General features: G+C 52.5%; 6 protein-coding genes across 6 annotated transcripts; 5 read left to right on the forward strand and 1 right to left on the reverse strand.

Moving 5' to 3' along the window:
• Positions 1–1,088: 1,088 nt before the first annotated feature.
• On the reverse strand, positions 1,089–2,671 carry CPAR01_16136 (uncharacterized protein; the record flags this gene model as incomplete). The annotated part of the gene is made up of 3 exons (XM_060500381.1): positions 1,089–1,734; positions 1,786–2,252; positions 2,312–2,671. 3 exons carry the CDS (start codon positions 2,669–2,671, stop codon positions 1,089–1,091), a joined length of 1,473 nt encoding a protein of 490 aa, XP_060340862.1.
• Positions 2,672–3,827: 1,156 nt separating this feature from the next.
• Positions 3,828–4,192, forward strand: CPAR01_16137 (uncharacterized protein; the record flags this gene model as incomplete). The annotated part of the gene is made up of 2 exons (XM_060500382.1): positions 3,828–3,987; positions 4,122–4,192. The coding sequence occupies 2 exons, from the start codon at positions 3,828–3,830 to the stop codon at positions 4,190–4,192; spliced, it is 231 nt and encodes a 76-aa protein (XP_060340863.1).
• A 1,546-nt stretch (positions 4,193–5,738) lies between these two features.
• On the forward strand, positions 5,739–9,387 carry CPAR01_16138 (uncharacterized protein; the record flags this gene model as incomplete). The annotated part of the gene is made up of 6 exons (XM_060500383.1): positions 5,739–5,984; positions 6,039–6,258; positions 6,324–6,499; positions 6,556–6,987; positions 7,048–9,119; positions 9,180–9,387. 6 exons carry the CDS (start codon positions 5,739–5,741, stop codon positions 9,385–9,387), a joined length of 3,354 nt encoding a protein of 1,117 aa, XP_060340864.1.
• Positions 9,388–11,535: 2,148 nt separating this feature from the next.
• Positions 11,536–11,688, forward strand: CPAR01_16139 (uncharacterized protein; the record flags this gene model as incomplete). The annotated part of the gene is made up of 1 exon (XM_060500384.1): positions 11,536–11,688. One exon carries the CDS (start codon positions 11,536–11,538, stop codon positions 11,686–11,688), a length of 153 nt encoding a protein of 50 aa, XP_060340865.1.
• Positions 11,689–14,325: 2,637 nt separating this feature from the next.
• On the forward strand, positions 14,326–14,586 carry CPAR01_16140 (uncharacterized protein; the record flags this gene model as incomplete). Its single annotated transcript, XM_060500385.1, has 1 exon — positions 14,326–14,586. One exon carries the CDS (start codon positions 14,326–14,328, stop codon positions 14,584–14,586), a length of 261 nt encoding a protein of 86 aa, XP_060340866.1.
• An 889-nt stretch (positions 14,587–15,475) lies between these two features.
• On the forward strand, positions 15,476–19,577 carry CPAR01_16141 (GATA zinc finger; the record flags this gene model as incomplete). Its single annotated transcript, XM_060500386.1, has 4 exons — positions 15,476–15,502; positions 15,550–15,676; positions 16,153–19,262; positions 19,302–19,577. 4 exons carry the CDS (start codon positions 15,476–15,478, stop codon positions 19,575–19,577), a joined length of 3,540 nt encoding a protein of 1,179 aa, XP_060340867.1.
• Between the last annotated feature and the right edge of the window lie 1,348 nt (positions 19,578–20,925).

Below are 20,925 nucleotides of genomic sequence, written 5' to 3' on the forward strand. Positions count from 1 at the left end.
AACCATTGTTAGCAAATATCCGTCTCATTGATTGTGAGGCATGAAAAGCTGGATCTGAATGGCTGGTGTATCGAGGGTTGGGATTGGCAGGGGGAATGCCTTCATAGGCACGCAAAGTAGGATTGCTTTTCAACAAGCATCGTCCGCTGTAGTCGATGGCCGAGCGGTATGATTCTGGCTTTCGTTAGCTAGGGGTTGGATGTTGGCTCACGGTCCTACATAATGCCATGGATAGCTTGTTTTTTTGGTCCTTTCTTTTCGTCTCTTGTGTATGCTACCTCGTATCTTGTATTCACTATGATGTATTTAAACTTATACACTCACTACCCTTCTCAATGTCACACGCTATTTAGTTTCATCCGGCCAACTTATTTGGAAAATTGTTGTGAAAGAGAGACGGCGTTCTCGGGACTTCTTTTTTTGACTTCCTTGGAAATTGTGAGATTTGCTAAGGACCATGTTTATTCATGAGATGATGTAGTAACCCATGGCAGCTCATCGGGTCCTGAGGTGAGGAGAGGTATATCATCATGCTTGGATCTGGAATCCAGGAGGCCGGCACGCTGATGACAGCACCTTTGAGCACGTGCTTGGTCTTTCAACACGTCACGATCAAAGGAGATTGGTCGGTCTGCTCTGCTTGGTTATACGCGAAGTCGTCAATGTCTACAAGTGGGGAGAAACGGCTCTCGGTTTAGATAACTGTGAATCATTGCCCTCTTAGCGATGTCGTTGGTAAGATATGGACACTTGCCTAGAAGACGACAGAGGCCATACAGATACGGAGCCCAGAATATGACAGAGATTCACCCCATGTATCACGGACGAGCAGCATAAAGTGGGAAAATATTCAGATCACATTTAGTGCGGGAAGCGCTTGTTATCGACAGTGATCTAGAATATCTCGTCTGAAGCTTCGGCCGTCTAATGGAGACAGAAAAAAAAAAGCATGAAAAGTGAGCACAAGCATGCTCTAGCGAAAGCAGAAGCCCCATGTGACGAACCCGTAAACGCCAGTCATTAAAAGCTGATGTAAAGCTTTCTAGGATTTCATTGTTGCTCCATATTTGCCAAAGACCAAGTCTTGCTCATCGACGTGAGTCAAGGCTCGGTCTCGACGAGTCGAGACTTGGCCGCATGGAGCTGCTGGAGCTCCTGCGACGGCGCGCTCGCTGCTCGCCCGGGTCCGACGGCCGCAGTCCCGACGACTTTGCAAACATGTTCAAGATGTCGGTCAGCGAGATGACACCGGTCAGACGGCCGGAAAGATGGGCGCCTGGCATGGCCGCGGCAGGTACAACGTGCGATACCTGAGTCGGGAGAGGCGACTGAGGCGCGGAACCAATGCCCGGCACCAGCACTGACGACGTTGTGGGCGCCAACAAGGGAGTAGCCGGTGCGGACGGAGACGGAGACGCCGATTCAACAACCCACATGCGATGAGACTGGGTGGCCACCAGCTTTGCTACAGTGTGCGCCAGCGTCGAGTACGGGTTCACGTAAAAGACCGGGAAAGAGTCGCGGCCGTGCTCGACGCCGCGCTCGCCTAGGATGACAGAGATGAAGTGCATGCAGGATTGCTTGAGCAATGGCGCGTCGGCGGCATTCGTCAGATGCTTGACGTCTACGGTTGAGATGTTTCCAACAACATTGTGGCCATTGTCAATAACAGCCACACTCGTCAGACCCTCGGCGTTCATGAGCGCCAGGGCGTCTCCTAGAATGCTGTCGGAGCTACAAAGCATTAGTTCATGTCGCAAGCTAGCAAGAGGAGAGTGTTCTTACTTGACGGAGACGATTTGCTGCGTGCCGATGCCAAGATCGCGCAACAGGACAGGGTATAATCTGTCGATGGCGGGAAAATTGATGCCTTCGTTCCAGAAGAACTCAATGACCTTGAGCTGAGTGAGGATGCCAATTACGTCGCCCGAGGGGTTTGTGACCAGAACGCGGTGGATGCCGCTGCCAAACACTTCGATGGCCCGTTCCAGTGTCTCATCAAAGGGCAAGGTGATGAGTGACTCCTTGCGGCAAAGCGGCTGGATATCTCGTAGGGCTATACGGGCTCCCGTCTGGGCCTTGTTCACGATTTCGTCGTACAGGGGTACCTGCTCCTCGTCGGGCCTGGCGAGTCCTACAACTACAAGAAGATATGTGTTTAGGTCATTGTAGTCAAATGTTGAAACAGCGGTTTTGGACGATGCATCTTCTCGGATCAGAACGACGTTGGACGGGCTGTGTTTGACAAGAGTCTACCACAGCGTTAGTAAAAGATACAAAGCACTTGAATAAAATGGGAGGGAGAACGCACCATCGAGGCCTCCTCAACACTGGTGTCCAGAGTAACCCATCTGAAGTCATCTTGGGCAACGAGCTCGTTGACCGAGATGTCGCGCCAGTCGCGGCCTGCAAAGCGCGGGTTCGAGTGCTTGTTGGCGGCAGGTGGATGGTTGAGGAGATCCTGTACAGCAGCTTGAGTGAAAGAGGGATGTCGCTGGGCGCGAGGCGAGCCAGGCGCATTTCTCAGATTTTCGGCGAAGCTCTGACGATGGGTGTGGACGTGGGTGGTCTTGTGCAGGCTCGTCTGGGAGGGAGTTCGCTGAGGGACAGCAGGAGGTGAGGTTATGATGGCTTCGTCATTGTGTGCCCCGGACGTCAGTGTTGCGTCCATGACTTAATTCAATCTGGAGATGTTGGTGCAACCTAGTATGGGACGGTCTACTCGGGATGTTGTAGCAAGATGGGCAGAACGATCGAGGGCGGGGTTTCGATGGTGGTTGGCGACTTGCTATGTTGTTGCTGCAGTTTAGTGTCTTGCTGTCTAGAAGCTCGTGATGTTGGCTAAGCCTGAGTCTTCCTCAATGAGCGATGCCTTTTCACTTTGCAAAGCCGCTTCTTTTGTGGTGGCTGAGGGGATTATTGACGAGGCGCCGAGAGATGAAGAAGTCAATGGTCGGCTGATTGCGCCCGAGAGCGACGGTTGCCCAGCCTGGGGCCGGGGAAGTTGCACCGCCTTACGTAGAGCTATGGATCGCAATTGAGGGGCTGCAGTGATCTGACGGATCCCAAGGTGGCAGGGGAGGCGAACTTGACATGCGCTTTCAACGGGGTGTTCCACGGCTCTCCTGGATATGGTATTCTATTGGTTGAAACGTGATTTGACTCGTGCAGAAGACGCTGAAGTCTTCGAACGTCGCGATGCTGGGATGATGGAGCAGCGAGATGGCAGTGTGGTTTGAACTATGTGTAAAAGGTCTCAAGAGAGTTCTCTTCCGGCAACAACCAACAACTCGACGACGAACAGACTGAGGCGGGGAAAGAAAAAAGAAAAGAAGCAAGATGAGGGGTTGCAGCTACTGGACCTTACCTTAGGTACCTTAGCTAGGTACCTCCCTAAGGTAGTTACCTTTGCCTAAGGCGAGTGAAGCATCATGACAGGCGCTACGGAGGACGTTGGCAAAACTTAGCCACTACACAACGGGGTTACGTACCCCGGAGACGTAACCCCAGGGATGTAAACAGCGCCGGCAGGGAGTTTTTGGGTGCTGAACGTTAGAATGGACAGAGGTTGTCTACACTAAGGTATGTACAAGTGTAGGCAAGGAATCTGTCCGCTACCCCTCCTTGGACAGGTATGTTGGCAGACCGGGTTCTCATTGGCTATGTCTTCTTCCCATACCCCATAAGCCAGATAACCTCCCCTTCCGCATACTTCGCTCAAATACATACCTGAAATATCTAGATGCATTCTAATCATGTCGGACTGGTACATACCTATATCAGATGTAGGAAAGTTGGGACTCGGTCGCGACTAATGTTAATCACAGATGAAGGATTCTATGCAAGATCCATTTGCCGTTTCGTCTCTTTCTTGTCGGCAGCCACCTGCAGCCACCTTATGTAACTCCAGCACCATTGTAAGCAGACGCTTACTTTTTGATTTGTGCCTGGGCCATGATATTTGTATTCGGACGGGCTTCGTATATTGTATGTGGCCGGATATCTCGCCGTACCGTCTTGACTTTCAGCCAGAGAAAGGGCCGTCCCTTGATGCATCGCCCCTCATCTGTGACTAGGGAAATGTGTCCAAGCCTACTAACCTCAGGGACGCTGGTTGGCAGGCACAATGGTAGAAACAAAGGGCCTTGCCCACAATACGGCATGTACAGCCATTTTTACTCGTCTTTCATGATAGGGCAGCCGGAAGCTTGGACGAAAATGTGAGTGCCTCAAAATAGGAAGCTCCTTGCTTTTAGAGAGATTCTCGGCTTCATGCAATATATCTTGACATGGTGAAGCTTGCCAGCGGGCTTTTCTTTCTTTGTGTTATTTCCTCGGCAGAGAATTTTAATGGCCTCTCATCATCTGTTCGCGTTATACTACTGTGGACAGGTTCTATCTTAGTGTTTGGCCAAGATGCTTTGATACTTACCGATTGTGTTTGGCAATTGGTAGGTGGGTTGATGCGAATTGAACACCAATGGAGTGGGATAGCTATCAGTCTACCTAATCAACGTGATGCTACCTTAGTAGTCAGATGATAAATCATAGACATTGCTCTTTTGAAAATTGTATCGTCACCATGTCTCTTGGGTAGAGTCTGGCATTTTGGGGCATACCAGCCGACGGTTTACTTGGTAACAAACGGCTTGGAAAGAAGTCGATGAGTGTTGCTCTCTCTGCGCGTCTGCGTGCCTGTGCATTGGAGGGCCAGGTACCTTGATCAAACGTTGACCCTGTCGGTGGAGACCAATCTTCACATGCAACCACAGCCAGTCAAAAGCCCAATTTACTAACAAATTATTTTATACGTACACACGACGGGACGTGACAATGTACTGAGCCCGTAAGGTACCGTTGGCACTTACACCGCAGAACCCCTCCCATCCGTCACCCCTCCTCCCCCTCCTCAAGCCGGGGCCAGGGCGGGCAGACCACAGACAGCCCAGGACGGCGCCTTTTCGTGCCTTGAGTTGCTGATAATGCCGCCCCGTACGTACCACCGCGGCACCACGGGTACAAACCTCGCAGCGACACCACCTCAACAAGGTAGGTACCTACTATGTAAGGTAGGTAAAGTGACCACGGACGGCCTGACGCCGGACGGGAGGGACGTACAGGTGGAGCCCACCCTTTAGCAACAGCCCCGCCAAAAACCTGCCAAAATTATTGTCATTTTTTGCAGGTTTCCCCTCCACGACAGGAAGACCCGAAGAAGACCCCCAGTCCTGGTCCCTCACCATCGCGGGCTTGCTGCCTCACTTTTTTGACTCCCGCATGTTCCTTTGTTTTTTTCCCCCTTCCCTTTCGACCCAAAAAAAAAAAAAACCTCCCTCCACCACCCGAACCGTGCCTCTTGAAGCACAAGAAAACTCATTGCGATCAGTCCCTTCTTCCAGAAGACGACTGCATATACCCGCCCTCCTCCATATCCTCGTCCGACACGCGTTCGCTTACTTTGGCGCACCAAGACTGGTAAAAAATTAAGGTCCAGAGACATTGGGCCACCGAAAAGGGTAAAAAAGTACCCCTCAGAACAAAACATAACCCGACGCCGACTCTTATCCGCCTCTCCCCCGCGTATACCCTACCTCTTTTTCGACAAGCTTTGCGCCCTCGACAACCTCACACCGCCCCGGCTGCGCTGTCTTGGGGCTGGTAATTAATTAATCTGCAAAAATCCAGCAGACGACTCGACAACAAACCACCACCATCTTCTCCCCGTCTCAGTCGCAAATATGTCTGTTCTCCCCCCAGACGTCCACGCAGAGCTCTCGCAGCTGCTGCAAGCTCTCCAATCTCCAGACAACTCGGTTCGATCGCAGGCCGAAGACCACCTTCAAAATAACTGGACAGCCACCCGACCCGAGGTTTTGTTGATGGGTCTTGCTGAGCAGATTCAAGTCGGATCTGATGCTTCGGTACGCTCTTCCACCCTGCACCTCATGCCTCCGCCTCTACCTACCCTCGCCATTCCTGCGCATGTAAACACGCACGCTCTTCTGGCCTCCAGCTAACCGCGCCACTTTGCTCACCAGATACGCTCCTTTGCCGCCGTTATTTTCCGAAGAATCGCCTCCAAGAGCCGCAAGAATGACCGCGGCGAGTTGGTTGATATGTTTTTGTCCTTGTCTCAGGACCAGGCTGCCGTCATCCGCCAGAAGCTTCTCGAGAGCCTCGGTGGTGACTTCCAGCGTGCCGTGAGAAACAAGATCAGTGACGCTGTCGCTGAAGTCGCGAGGCAATACACCGAAAACAGTACGTCGACACCCACATTCTGCTTCTTCATGCTTTGGGACGTTCCGAGCCTAACACCATGGCAGATGATTCCTGGCCCGAGCTGCTGGGCGGTCTCTTCCAGCTTAGCATAGCGCCCGACGCCGAGAAGAGAGAGACGGCGTTCCGCGTCTTTGCCACGACTCCGGGTATTATTGAGAAGCAGCACGAGGACACGGTTATCCAGGCCTTCCAGAAGGGTTTCAAGGACGATTCCGTTCAGGTAGGAGAATTCCCATCCATTCGCCATCGATATCAAGCCGGCTGACTTTCATCAAGGTGCGTCTGGCCGCCATGGAGGCGTTTGCGGCCTTCTTCAGGAGCTTGGGAAAGAAGGCGCAGCCCAAGTACTACCCTCTTATTACCGATGTTCTCAACATCATGCCGCCTATCAAGGAAAGCCATGACTCTGAGGACCTTAGCAGCGCCCTTGTCGCTCTCATTGACATGGCCGAGACCGCGCCCAAGATGTTTAAGCCTCTCTTCGGCAACTTGGTCAAGTTCAGTATCTCCGTTATCCAGGACAAGGAGCTCGATAACCTTTGCCGCCAAAACGCTCTTGAGTTGATGGCCACATTTGCCGACTACGCACCATCACTGTGCCGCAAGGACGAGACCTACACAAACGATATGATCACACAGTGCCTCAGTCTCATGACTGACCTTGGCGAGGACGATGATGATGCGGCTGATTGGCTGTCATCTGACGATGTGAGTGATACTTTTGGTCTGTCCAGAATTTGCATCATTGGAGTACTGACACTTCTCTAGCTGGATCAAGAGGAAAGCGACCAGAACCACGTCGCTGGAGAGCAGTGCATGGACAGACTCGCCAACAAGCTTGGTGGCCAGACCATCCTGGCACCGACCTTCAACTGGCTTCCCCGCATGATGACCTCTATGGCCTGGAGAGATAGACATGCGGCTCTGATGGCCATTTCCGCCATCTCTGAAGGCTGCCGGGAGCTGATGATCGGTGAGCTCAGCCAGGTTCTCGATTTGGTTGTTCCTGCGCTCAAGGACCCGCATCCCCGTGTGCGCTGGGCTGGTTGTAACGCTCTTGGCCAGATGAGCACTGATTTCGCGCCCAAGATGCAGACCGACTACTACGACCGTGTTCTCAAGGCCATCATCCCGGTCCTTGACTCTCCCGAGGCTCGTGTCAAGTCGCACGCCGCTGCTGCCCTAGTCAACTTCTGCGAGGAGGCCGAGAAGTCCATTCTGGAGCCTTACCTCGACGAGCTCCTGTCTCACCTCTTCCAGTTGCTCCAGAACGAGAAGCGCTACGTCCAGGAGCAGGCTCTGTCGACCATCGCCACCATCGCCGACGCTGCTGAGGCTGCTTTCTCTAAGTACTACGATACCCTTATGCCTCTGTTGGTCAGCGTTTTGCAAAGAGAGAACGACAAGGAGTTCCGCCTTCTCCGCGCCAAGGCTATGGAGTGCGCTACACTGATCGCCCTGGCTGTCGGCAAGGAAAGACTTGGCCAAGATGCTATGACTCTCGTCCAGCTCCTTGCCTCCATCCAGCAAAACATCACCGATCCTGATGACCCTCAAGCGCAGTACCTGATGCACTGCTGGGGCCGCATGTGCAGAGTCCTCGGCCAGGAGTTCCTTCCCTTCCTGCCCAACGTCATGCCACCTCTTCTCGAGCTCGCCAGCGCCAAGGCCGACATTCAGCTCCTGGATGACGACGACCAGGTCGAGCAGATCCAGCAGGAGGATGGTTGGGAACTCGTCCCCCTCAAGGGTAAGATGATTGGAATCCGGACTAGCACGATGGAGGACAAGAACATGGCCATTGAGCTGCTTGTTGTGTACGCTCAGGTACTCGAGGGAAGCTTCGCCCCTTACGTGGCCGAGATCATGGAGAAGATTGCCCTCCCTGGTCTGGCCTTCTTCTTCCACGACCCCGTCAGATTCATCTCGGCCAAGTTGGTGCCTCAGCTTCTGAGCTCCTACAAGAAGACGTACGGTAGCCCATCAAATGAGCTCGCCGGGCTCTGGGCTGCGACTGTGGATAAGCTTCTCGAGGTGTTGACCGCGGAACCTGCGATTGATACTCTTGCCGAGATGTATCAGTGCTTCTACGAGTCTGTCGAAGTCGTTGGCAAGGAGTGCCTCACCGCCGATCACCTCTCTCGCTTCATTGACTCAGTCCACTCTGCCATCGAAGACTACAAGGACCGTGTTGCCCAGCGTCTTGAGGACAAGGAGGGTCTCCCGGCTGAGGATGCAGAAGACGAGGCCGAGGACGTTTTGTTGGCCATCGAAGATGACCAGACCCTCTTGTCTGATATGAACAAGGCCTTCCACGCCATCTTCAAGAACCACGGTGCCGCCTTCCTCCCATCATGGGAGCGCCTGCTTCCCACGTACGAGGGCTTCCTCAAGTCGGAAGACCCTACCCAGCGCCAATGGGGTCTCTGCATCATGGACGATGTGCTGGAGTACTGCGGCACCGAAAGCCAAAAGTACGCCAACCTCATCACCCAGCCCCTGGTTGATGGTTGCAGGGACTCCTCGCCCGCCATCCGCCAGGCCGCGGCCTACGGCATTGGTGTGGCAGCCCACCGCGGCGGTCTTCCTTGGGCTCAATTCCTGGGAGGCGCCCTGCCTTTCCTGTTCCAAGTGACGCAGGTTCCCGAGGCGCGGAGTGAGGACAACGTCTACGCAACGGAGAATGCTTGTGCTGCCATTGCCAAGATTCTTCACTTCAACGCCGGCTCAGTTCAGGACCCCAACAACATTGTGGCTCAGTGGATCGAGACTCTTCCCGTCACAAATGACGAGGAGGCCGCACCCTACGCCTACGCCTACCTGGCAGAATTGATTGACAAGTGAGTAAATCTCCAAGACGTGAGTAGTCAACTATGACTGATACTAATTTGTGAATTCAGGCAACATCCGGCTGTCGTTGGCCAGGCTGGCAAGATCTTTGTGCTCACTGCACAGGCTCTGGAGGCAGACTCTCTGGCAGGACAGACTGCAAGCCGCGTAGTATCCGCCATCAAGTCTCTTCTGTCCCAGGCAGGTGTGGACCCCACGCCGCTGCTTCAGCAATTCTCGCCCGAATCTCAAAGAGCGATCACCTCGTACTTTTCTTAGGAGATGAGTTTGCGCAGGAAATTCTGGGATGACGTGTTGCACACACCCGTAACGAAGAAGACGCGCTGGGGGCGCCGCGGGCCGCTGTACTAGAAGAGAAGCAGTTGATGATACCACAAGCACCGAACGGTTAAGGGAGGGTCCATGAGGCACGAGAAACAGCGCTGGGCTTGGATAGCTGCTGAAGCAGACTCGGAGCCAAGTTCCGGCGTAGGGCGATATCGGTGGCAAAAACAGAGGAAACAGCGAGGGGCGGACATTATTGTCAGGGGGTTTAGTTCTACTGAACCCTCGTTTCATCATTAAGCGATCCCCTCTTCAGCGGCGCCATAAGTGATGGCAATACGATGATATAGAGAGGAGTGGTTGTTTTACGAATAGAAATTCACGCAGATGAGATATGCCCAATGACTGGAAACATGACTCGAAAAGGACGAACACGCGTCAACCTGAACGAGCAGGTGTTAGTGTTTACTTCATCGTGAGGTATCACCGGGAAGGAACGGCGGAGTGACGTTAGAAACGAAAGACGATGGGGTTCGACGAAAGAGATGTCCCTCCTTGGCACCCGTGATCTGTTCGCCTTCCCAACCATGCCTGTCAGACCCAGTACACTGGCGTTGGTCAAGAAAAGTCCGAAGTAGGCTGAACGAGCTGAGCACCGGAAATGGCAATCTCGAAAGAAAAGTAGCGGCAACGCCTGACGCCCAAACGCCTTGGGTGGCGTACTTGGTTTGGAGGGGTCTCAGCTTCAGCTTCTTAGTCTAGGCAGGTTAGTAGTCTGTATACGATACTGAACGGTCTTACTCCTACCATCTCGGCCATATTCTTTTGAGGCTGGAGCCGAAAGCTGAAGCTAGGAAGCTCAAGTTGGAACGTGGCTATGGAATGAATGGCGTCTTTTACGTGCTGGGCTTGGGGTAGCTGAGATGGGGGGCGTATCGAACCATTTTTTGGGGACTTTACGGACGAAGCTTGAGTGAGTCACTCTTCTCTGCGTTGCCAGCCTTTTAGACTTGTCTTCTATTCTACTCTTCCTCGGTATTCTGATCATGATCCTGTCCCGGGGTCAAAGGTACGCCCCCCCCCCCCTTCCCCTCGTTCACGTCCGATATAATAGAATTTCTACCTGGGAACAAGCACATACGACCACACCCATCGGAGAATTCGGGATCCCGTCCGCTCTCCCATAGACAAGCCGATGAGGGCCAGATTAGTAGTTGAGTCGGTGACGATCAGCGAATACCTGGTGTTGTATGTTTTTATTTTTTGACGTTTTTGTTCAGTGGCATGTTTAGTGGTGGGTTACGATGTTTGCTTGAAGAGCCACAGGACTGATAAAGCTGATTGGATACCTGATGACATCCTTCAGCGAGAAAGAAGGAGAAAAAAGGCAGGTAATGGAGAATTGCACATGGGCAAATGGGATTGCCATGTCTATTCGCCACCCCTCCTTACTGGACCGAATGGCATGGGAAATCGGATATGGCGGGGTGGGTGGTGGTTCAGACTTACACCCTGGACCTCACTTGACATACAGTAGGGTGCCAAAAGTTCGTGTACACCCTCCCAGTGCGTCACCTATAGCCCACTAACTGCGTCTCTTTATTACTATAGATATCTTTTTAACTTAAGTATAAAGAATATAATTTAAAGTTTTAATAAAATATTTAAGTATATAAAGTATATAAAACTATTTTTTATATATTTTAAAATACGTTATATTCGTACTTTATAATATAATATAAAAGTAGAATAAAAAATAAAAAAGAATTTACTCAGAGATACAGTGCTATTCGCACTTAAAAGGCCCTATAATCTACTATAATAAAAATCTCGCAAAACCTATTTTTTTTAAAAATTTATTTAACGCTTTTATAATTGAGTAAAACATAGTGTAACTTAAATATATACTAATATAATAGTTAATTAGTTATATAGTGATTTTCGATTTCTTTTTCTTATTATATTTAAAGTTTTATTCGCTGTTGAAAAGTAGTACTTTTGCGGGATACTGTGCGCTGCACACGAACTTTTGACACCCCACTGCACACTTTAGATACACAGAGGTGGTAGAGAAAGCCACTGGGAAGACTCCTCTTCTTACTTGGCTACGTATTGGCTCGGCTGGCCCGGTTCGTTAGTGAGATGTTTGACAGGTCTTGCTATCTCGGAAGTTCAAGGTCAAGTCGGGCCGGGAGTCGGATAAGGTCGTTGCTTTTCTTCTTCTTCCTCTTCGTACTCCCATTGTTGGGGATGGCGGGGAGGCGGAGGAGGGGCACACGAAGGGGGAAAGCGTAATTCTGGTGTTACCGCGTTCTTTCTTCTCTTCTGCATCGATTGTGAGAATGCCATGCTGGGTACGGGGATCTGTGTGGCACTGTTACTCGGGAGATTGCTTGCTTCCTTCGTCGTCGTCGTCGTCGTCGTCGTACAGAGACACAAAGACACGCATCACGCACGCCGCCGAGCTTTCGATTTCTAAGGATGACTAGGTATATTCGGATCATACCCGGCCTGCGGGTCTCTACTAATGATTCACTGTTGTGCGAGGTGCTCTTGTGTTGCTCGTTAACGGTTCTCTTGCATTGTGGTTTCCCGAGCTTTTCGTCAACCCCGTCGGAAAGCGCACTTTGGTTTCAAGCTGTGGTCTGCTAACCAGAGGGCATAGGTAGGGGCACGTCAGGTTCACGGTTGGTGTTCAAAGACGGAGCGAGGGGAGATGCTAGTGATGCATGCCCGTTACGTTATCTTTAAGTGCGCGTGCCTCAGCTCGCTGCAAGGAGAAGGAACTGTCGGATTCGCATCCGTTTACGACGTCGGGCTTGGGCTGCCTAAAAGGTGATTGCTGTGTCTACTCCTCCAATACCCGGGAGAGGGTTCAAGCTCGTGGGTGCAGCATGGCTTGGTTCACGCGACGGAACATGGTTATATGAATGGTGTTGAGAAGCTCATCTGGATGATGAGAAGCGCTTCAGATTGGCGGATATCACTTCCAACAGAACTCGCAACATACAAAGTAAATCATTGAGGTATGCCATTCTTTTGCTGATCTTTACTGCTTTTGGGGGTATCTGGTGGGCGAGAGTCACATGGCAGACCACAGGTGCGCTGTTGAGTGTGGTGCTTGTGGCGGTCGGCTGAGGTCTCATGTGGCGCCGAGACGCGGGCAGGCACGGCAGGACAGGTTCAGTCAGGAAAGAGGCAGAACTAGATACTGCGTAAGGGCGTAAGGTTAGGTAGGTAGACAGAGAGCTTGGGGCATCTATCTCAGCTTTGGGGTTAGAACGAGGCTGCTGCCGAGGGGACTGGCTGGCTGGCTGGCTGGCTGGCCAGCCAAAGTGGCTGCCGCCGACTCAGGGGCCTTGTCAGCGATCTTTACGGCGGAGGGCACGACGGGTAGATCGTGAATAAGCATCACGAAGGTTTTTGTTTTTTTGTGTGAGACGAGCGGGCGGGTGGTGGCATTGGGTGCAGGATGTTTGTGGTTAACCCAGGTTCGGGCCGCTGCCCCAAGGCTTGCCAGGCTATGCCAGGACTTCTTTCCAGTCTCAGCGAAAGGATTTTTTTCGAAAAGCCGTGTATGGAGTACGAATATGGATAGGGAGAGATCGAGGGCGCGTGGCAGAGTGCCAGAGAGGGTCGATCGCCGATGACATGGGAAATCGAAAGTGGATGGATGGGAGACGGTGTCGATGCATATTTGGAAATGGGAGAATGGGAGAAACCCTAGGTGCCGTGGTGCCTAGGTGTGCAGTCTCTACCTACGCTAGGGGAGATGAAATGGGGAATGCACTTTGCTCAAGTTCTCTCCTCACATGATAGGTTTCCTGCTGTGCTACCTACTGCAGCAAGTGGTGCCGTAGTTGGCGGAAGAGAAAGATGGGATGGGACCAACGGTTCGTTTTGCTGCTCGAGCTTGGGTGCAATTGATGTTTGTTACTTTTGTGATACCGTAAATAATAGGCAGTGTATGAATGCGGTGCGGAAGTGTTGGTTGTGAGCACGTCAGGAGTCAAGGGTGCCAAGGGGGTGGGAGACTTTCAGTGGGAGTTGGTGCCGCAGCTGTTTGGGTTGGTCTGGTATTATCCCGGGTATGTGTGTGTGTGTGGGTGAGTGTCGGTACAATTTAAGGCTGTCCAAGGCGGCAAGGCCCCAGGAGAAATGACGAAATGGATTTCTGCTGGGGAAAAGTCAACTCTGTCCGTGCTTGTCCCGCTCGCAGGCCCATCCCTGTTCCTATGCTGCTGCGTACGTGAGTGCCGTTTTCAGTATCTGGAAGACGGTGGCCTAGGCACCTGTTGAAGTTGGGTCAGATAACATGTGGTTGTAAGGTACTTGAGGGATAGAAGTGACAAAGTAACGAAGGGATTCAACAAGCCAATATGCTGTGTAGATGCAAGTTGGCAAGGTTGGATGGGACAAGTAATGCTCATCTGTCGGAATCATGGAAAACATGGGAAAGTGTGGCGGCCCGTTTATTGGTTGGAGGAACATGGAATCAATACAGGTACACGGTACGTATCCTCCTTCTGTCGCCTCTCCCTCCATTCAGCGTCCAGCCTGGATGAAAGGGTGGGGTCCTCCCTCCCCACCTGAGAGGTACTTCCAGACAACCTACACATTGGTCCAGACCTGGATACAAGATGATGTATATTGCGCGTATTGAGACCCAGCACCCCCCATATGATGACGAAAGAGGTTTCTCTCGAGCACGATTGGCGTTATCCTGTGGCACGGCGGGCGCATACCTTACTTACCATTCCATTTGCTGCTGGCATTCTTCAGACGCACCTCTTGAGTGTTGGGGACTCTTGGGAGCAGCCTTGGGGGCCACGGGGGCTTACAGTCGGCGCATTCTCATAGGCAAGAAAGAGGAAAAACCAAGCCTTGCGCCTTACTGGACCTCCTCACTCATTCACTCACTCAGCAAGCCCAATGACACAGGTGGGGGATGGATGCCCTGTTCCCACGAGATGCTGCATGCCATGCACCAAAACTAAGGTACGGACACCTACCCGCGTCCCGTCAGCCACGGGCAGCATCTTCAACATTCCACCCGACTCTGCCACGGCCGAGAAATCGGAACACCACAGATCCACGGCGGATCGCAGCTGCTTGACCGGCCCATTTCCATTCAATTCGTGTTCACCACCCACCTCAGCTAGCCGCAGTCTTCAAACTTTAGACAGTCTCTGACTTCACTCAGCATAGTGCTGCCATGCGCAATCCATGCGTGTTAACTCTCTCCCACCGGCTCTGTTCCGGACTCACTCACATAGGGCATATCGCTCGGCACATCATTCCTGTCATGGGATTATCTGGGCCTTCTTCTTCTCCTCTGGCTTCTGGTGGCTCCAAACTTCCGGGTAGGGCAGTTCTCCGTAACAGCCATTCACCTCATGCCGTGTTGATTGATTTCTCGCATAAAAGGCTGCTTAAACTATTGCAATTGTATAGAATCAACCGGATCATTTTCACCCTGTCGAGCCTGTCTGGGGCATGATGGCCCATCGCCATCACGTGCCCGGTGAAACCAAGGTAGTACCTTATTACGGATACGGTGAAGGCCAAGAACCGAGGAGAAGGACAGAGAACGGGGCCTGGAGTCGTACAAACTTACAGTAGAAACGATGTGCCATGCCGAAGATCCCAAGGCCGGCATGCCCTGTCTCGGTGGTCTTCCTCCGGCGGTGGGCGATACCTCAGTCACAGACACAGACTCACAGAGGATTCAGGAATAGGCATATAACATAGTAGGCACTTACTGTGTGCATGGCGCAGGGCAGGCAACCTCCCGCCGCCAAAACATGCCGGATCAGCACGGGCACTATTGAAGAAAGGGTGGTTAGGTAGACGACTCCCAGGTGTCAGGGACCTCTCGTCTCGTTTCCTCCCCGTCTCGTTTCCTCCCCGTCCCCGTCCCAGTCCGTCGCTACCCAAACGCGCCGAGTCTTTCCAATGTAAACCCAACCTGAGAAGTACCCGCAAGGGAATAGGCAGTGGCACCCAGCATCCCCGGTCCACTCCAGCGCACCGGGCTCTCAAATGATGGAAGCGACCGTGACTGTCCGCTCTTTCGCCCTTAATGCTGCCCGCCCACGTCCAAGGTAAGGTAAGTGGATGGCAAGGTGAAGCCAAGTATCTCTCGGACGTAATTAGGTACCGATCAAGCTTCCTTCGCTCCAAGAGGAACATGCCTATACAACAGCCGCCGAGCCGTGGGCCCTGATGCCATGCCGCCCCCAATCACGTCGCTTCCCCCCTTCGCCAGTCCGCCCACCACTACGTAAGGTACGGAGTACATAGTTACATAGTTACTTACTGCGTACTGCGTTCTGTAAACTGCCAGGTGGGTGACTGGGCACACTGGAATCAACCACCGAGAACGTCCATCAAACTCCATCTTCTCTCCCCGCAACAAAGCCAATCTGGGTCCTCCCACGACTGTTTCTCACGTCTGCTCCCACCACCTCCGGCCTCCGAATCCACCGACGCCCAATTCTTCGACACAACAAGACTCGACATCAACAACCCCACGACGACATCCCCCGCCAACGCGCAGCATACCGCATTTCTGCCTCGCAAAACCAAGCGACCACCGCGCTCGACGCCATTATCCCGCTCTTCACCAATCCCGAAAACCCGGCCACCGATACTCATCTGGCCGACGTTCAATTGCCGGCACCCTAACCTGCTTTTCCCGCAGCACACAACGGCCTCCCTCTCACAACTCCTACAATACGTGTACTGGTCCATGACAAGAGGACGAGGATTGTGACGCGATATCGCACCCCCGACCGTATGCACCGGTGGCACTATTTAAGCCGGCGCCTCGGGAGAGAAAAGTACAAGTTGGACGGCTGAACGAACCACCCACTGGTTGCGACTCGACAACACTCGACGACTTCTTGCACCCCACCACCACTATCGACCGATACGAGACGACACGACGACTGGCCCACCATCAACGACAAGGTCCTTGGGACACCGATGCGATCGCCATGGAGGCCTTCTACCCGCAGCTCACTCCCCAAGAGCTGCAGCGACAGATGTCGCAACAGTCTCAGCAACGCCAGATGCAGAGCCAAGGCCAAGGAGGCGGCCACGGCTACCACCAAATGAACCAAGGCCATGGCATGTCCATGATGGGCGGCAACGGCGACTCGCTCGACGACATTATCAACAGTAACAACCATGAACTGCAACGGCGCCGCAGCATACACCAACCATACATGCCCTCAAACCAGAACGCCCAAAACGCCGGCGCCGACAGGAGGATGTCCATGATGGAGTTCGGCGCTGATGACAATCAGATGCTCAACTATCCCTTCCAAAACCCAACCATGAACGGCGAATTTTCTAATATGGCCGGCCAAATGGGCAACGGCATGAATGGCGGCATGGACGGTGGCATGACGAATAACGGAGGGATGGGCAACAGTGTTCCCGGCAACATTTCCATACCTGGAGGCATGGAGGCGTACGCTACCCAAGACGGACTGCAGATGTCGCCGACAAATGCATTCACCACCTTTTCTCCCGATATGATGAGTTCGATGATGCCTCCGGCGTACGCCAACATGGGTATGCCGACTACGTCAAGTATGAATATGTACGGCCAAACATCCATGGCCAACGCTTTTCCGAGCCCTCTCAACACGACCGCCAACGACATGACCATGGATCTGGGAGCCGATGAAACACCCGGAACAGCACCACAGTCTGCCCTCGACACGCCACTAGATATCGACAACGCCGACAACGAGGCTTTGAGTATGGGTCAGCAATACCAAACGCCAGCAGACAACTCGAACAGACCAATTGCCCAAGTGCCCAAATTCGGCTCTGTTTCAAGTGGTCCTCAGACAACTCCGTCAACATTATCCCGCGAGGTGTCAACCAACTCTGGTCAGGCTTCTTCGCAGTCCCCCAATAACCGATCATCATCCATGGCAACGAGCCAGACAGCAGCCTCTGCTGCACCTGCCGCAACCGCAGAGACCACTCCCGCCATGGGGCCTCAAACACCTCGTGCAGAGTCCAAAGAGAAGAACGTCTACTCAAAGAGCGGCTTCGATATGATGCGGGCGTTATGGTACGTCGCTACAAGAAAGGACCCCGAGATTCATCTTGGCGCCGTGGACATGTCCTGCGCGTTTGTGGTCTGCGACGTCTCACTGAATGACTGCCCGATTATCTACGTTTCCGACAACTTCCAGAACTTGACGGGTTACAGCCGTCATGAAATTGTCGGCCAAAATTGTCGGTTCCTGCAAGCTCCCGATGCCAAGGTCGAAGCTGGCTCGAAGCGTGAATTCGTGGACGATGCGTCAGTCTACAACCTCAAAAAGAAGATTGCAGAAGGCCGCGAGGTTCAGCAAAGTTTGATCAACTATCGCAAGGGCGGCAAGCCTTTCCTAAATCTTTTGACAATGATTCCGATCCCGTGGGACGATCCCAACGAGGTGCGGTTCTTCGTTGGCTTTCAAATCGATCTCGTCGAATGCCCAGATGCCATCTCTCAGGGCCAGGACGCAGGCGGTGTCAAGGTCAACTACAAACATAGCGACATTGGCCAGTACATTTGGACACCCCCGAATCAAAACACTGTCGAGGCCGAAAATGGACAGACGCTGGGTGTCGACGACGTGTCTACCCTGCTACAGCAATTCAACCCCAAGGGTGTGGTGTCTGACTGGCACAAGCAGTCTTGGGATAAGATGCTTCTCGAAAACACCGACGACGTTGTCCACGTTCTTTCACTTAAAGGGCTGTTCCTCTACCTATCACCTTCTTGCAAGAGGGTCTTGGAGTACGACGCGACGGAGCTGGTGGGCAATTCCCTTTCGACCGTATGTCACCCGTCCGATATTGTGCCCGTTACCCGTGAACTCAAAGACGCCACGGCGGGCAATTCGGTCAACATTGTCTTCCGCATAAGGCGGAAGCAAAGTGGCTACACGTGGTTCGAAAGCCACGGCTCATTATTCTTCGAGCACGGAAAAGGTAGAAAATGTATCATTCTGGTAGGGAGAAAACGACCCGTTTTTGCATTGAGCCGGCGAGACCTCGAAGCGCACGGAGGCATTGGCGACAGCGAATTATGGACCAAGATTTCGGTATCCGGCATGTTTCTCTTCGTGTCTTCTAACATTCGGTCTTTGCTCGACTTGCAGCCAGACACCCTGATAGGCACCAGCATGCAGGAGCTCATGCGCAGAGAGAGTCGTGCCGAATTTGGCCGAGCGATCGAAAAGGCAAGGAGAGGCAAAATAGTGACATGCAAACATGAGGTTCACAACAGGAGAGGACAGGTACTTCAGGCACAAACCATTTTGTATCCTGGAGATGCCTCAGATGGTCAGAAGCCCACGTTCTTATTGGCGCAGACCAAACTTCTCAAAGCATCGTCGAGGAGCATCGCACCGGCGGCTACACCCCCAGGAAGCGTCAAATCAACCTCTCAGGTCAACCAGAATGTGCAACTCGCAACACAGAGCACCGGTCTTGCAAAGGCCGGGCCGATGTCACTACCGGGCGGGCAAGCGATGCACGGGTCGCAGGATGCTGCTCTAGCCTCGGACGACAACATTTTCGACGAGCTGCGAACGACAAAGTGCTCCAGCTGGCAATTCGAGCTCCGCCAGATGGAGAAGGTCAATAGGATCCTTGCTGAAGAGCTGGGTGGCCTATTATCGAATAAGAAGAAGAGAAAGAGGAGAAAGGGAGTAGGCAATGTCGTCCGCGACTGCGCCAACTGCCATACGCGCAATACGCCCGAATGGCGACGAGGTCCTAGTGGTCAAAGAGACCTCTGCAACAGCTGCGGTTTACGCTGGGCAAAGCAGGTGAGAAGCGCCGAGCCCTCTGTAGTAAGCCGAGTGGAGGACGACGATATTAATCAGGATTAGGTTGGACGGGTTTCACCGCGCAATTCGTCTCGAGGAGGCGCAAACACCAACGCAGACGCACTCAGTAAGAAGTCGAACTCGCCCATACACTCGTCTCAGCTCCAAAACGAAGTCAAGGCCAGCAGCAGCACGCCAGCAAGACCTAGCGACAGTTCAGGGAATGGCACACCTGCCACGTCTGTTTCCGTCTCCAAAAGTCACCAAGGCATGCCTCCACCGAGTCAGCCTCTTCTCGAAGGCGGTAGTGGCGGCGGAATGACATCCATACGAGAATAACGAGAGAGCGACAATGGTCACTCATCCATCTATCTATCTTACGCGCAACTCACATGCTATCGGTCCAAGCGCACGCCCTTTCTGTCGAGATACCATTATACTTTCGTTTCCCAAAGTCTTGTGGCGATGGCCTGGTAATACCTAGTGCCCAGATGCGGCACCAACAAAGATGGTTGATATCACCCCGGCGATTTTTTCTTGAACATTTCTAGGAACTTTGACATTTTCTCTACGTAAGGTACACGAGGCGTCATGGACCGGGGGTCAGAACGCAAATCTATTTTATTCGGGTGATGATCAGTTACTCGCTGTTACGGCCGGAACTGACCAGCTTGCGATACCACACCGACATCATTTTGGGTAGATTGGCATCATAAGTTTCTACCTCTTGGAGGCGGGAAAGGACAGCAAAAGAAAAGCAGCCCTTCCTGTACCCCGGTGGTCGGTTATCTGGTCTGAGATCTTTCTATATAGGAGGTGCTGGCTAAGGATGATTTTTGCGGAGCGGAATGGACTTAGAAAAGAAGCGATCAAGCATTTATGAAAGGCCGGATTGGTTGGAAGCCTTCTTCGTCTTTTGTCTGTATTCTTTCACACCTTCCCTTCTACGTATGAAGTACTTGTCGGGATGAACCCGCTTGATACCACAGGTGGTGGGTGATTGAGGCAGGTGAGAGACGGGTGAGGGATGCTAATCGTTGGCCATCGGCCTTGGTGTTAGCCATTTTATATGAAACCGAATGTAGCTGAATGAGACATACCCCATGGATTTTGTTTGTATGAAGACTTCTGTTTGTCGGTCGTGGACGTGATGATTTGATTACCGAAAGTGAGCTCCATACTTCAGTATGATGAGCATTGCCCCAATTCTTAGTCTAATTACTGATATGATGCTTTCTACCCGCCTGTTCAGGGCGCTGACGATGGTCCAGGTTTGCTGCGTCGTATCGACCTCAAAACATGAAGTAAGTGATGACCGGTCGTTTACTTTGCACCAACTAACGCGTGTAAGATGAAATGGTTATATTGTTGGGCCAGGTCCATTACTTGCCATGGGGCGTTACCTACGAAACGGTCATGGGGTGTATGGACAGAAAGCTCGGTCTGTATCGTCGAGAATGCCTCTATACTGAGGTGAAACATTCTCACATTCGATTCTGCTTTCTTAGATGCCATGCCAGATTACCTAGAGACGAACGTTGCCAGAAATGTCTGGATATATTCAACCACGACCGGCCGACTACAATTACAGGCTTGATCACACTGAACAAGAGGAAAGCAAGAAATGGAAACAGGAAAATACAAGCTCAGTACAACACCAAACAATCACGGCGAACCTCGCTCACCA

This window comes from Colletotrichum paranaense (assembly GCF_030867605.1).
Source record: "Colletotrichum paranaense strain IMI 384185 chromosome Unknown Scaffold_23.1, whole genome shotgun sequence".
NCBI lineage: Eukaryota > Fungi > Ascomycota > Sordariomycetes > Glomerellales > Glomerellaceae > Colletotrichum > Colletotrichum paranaense.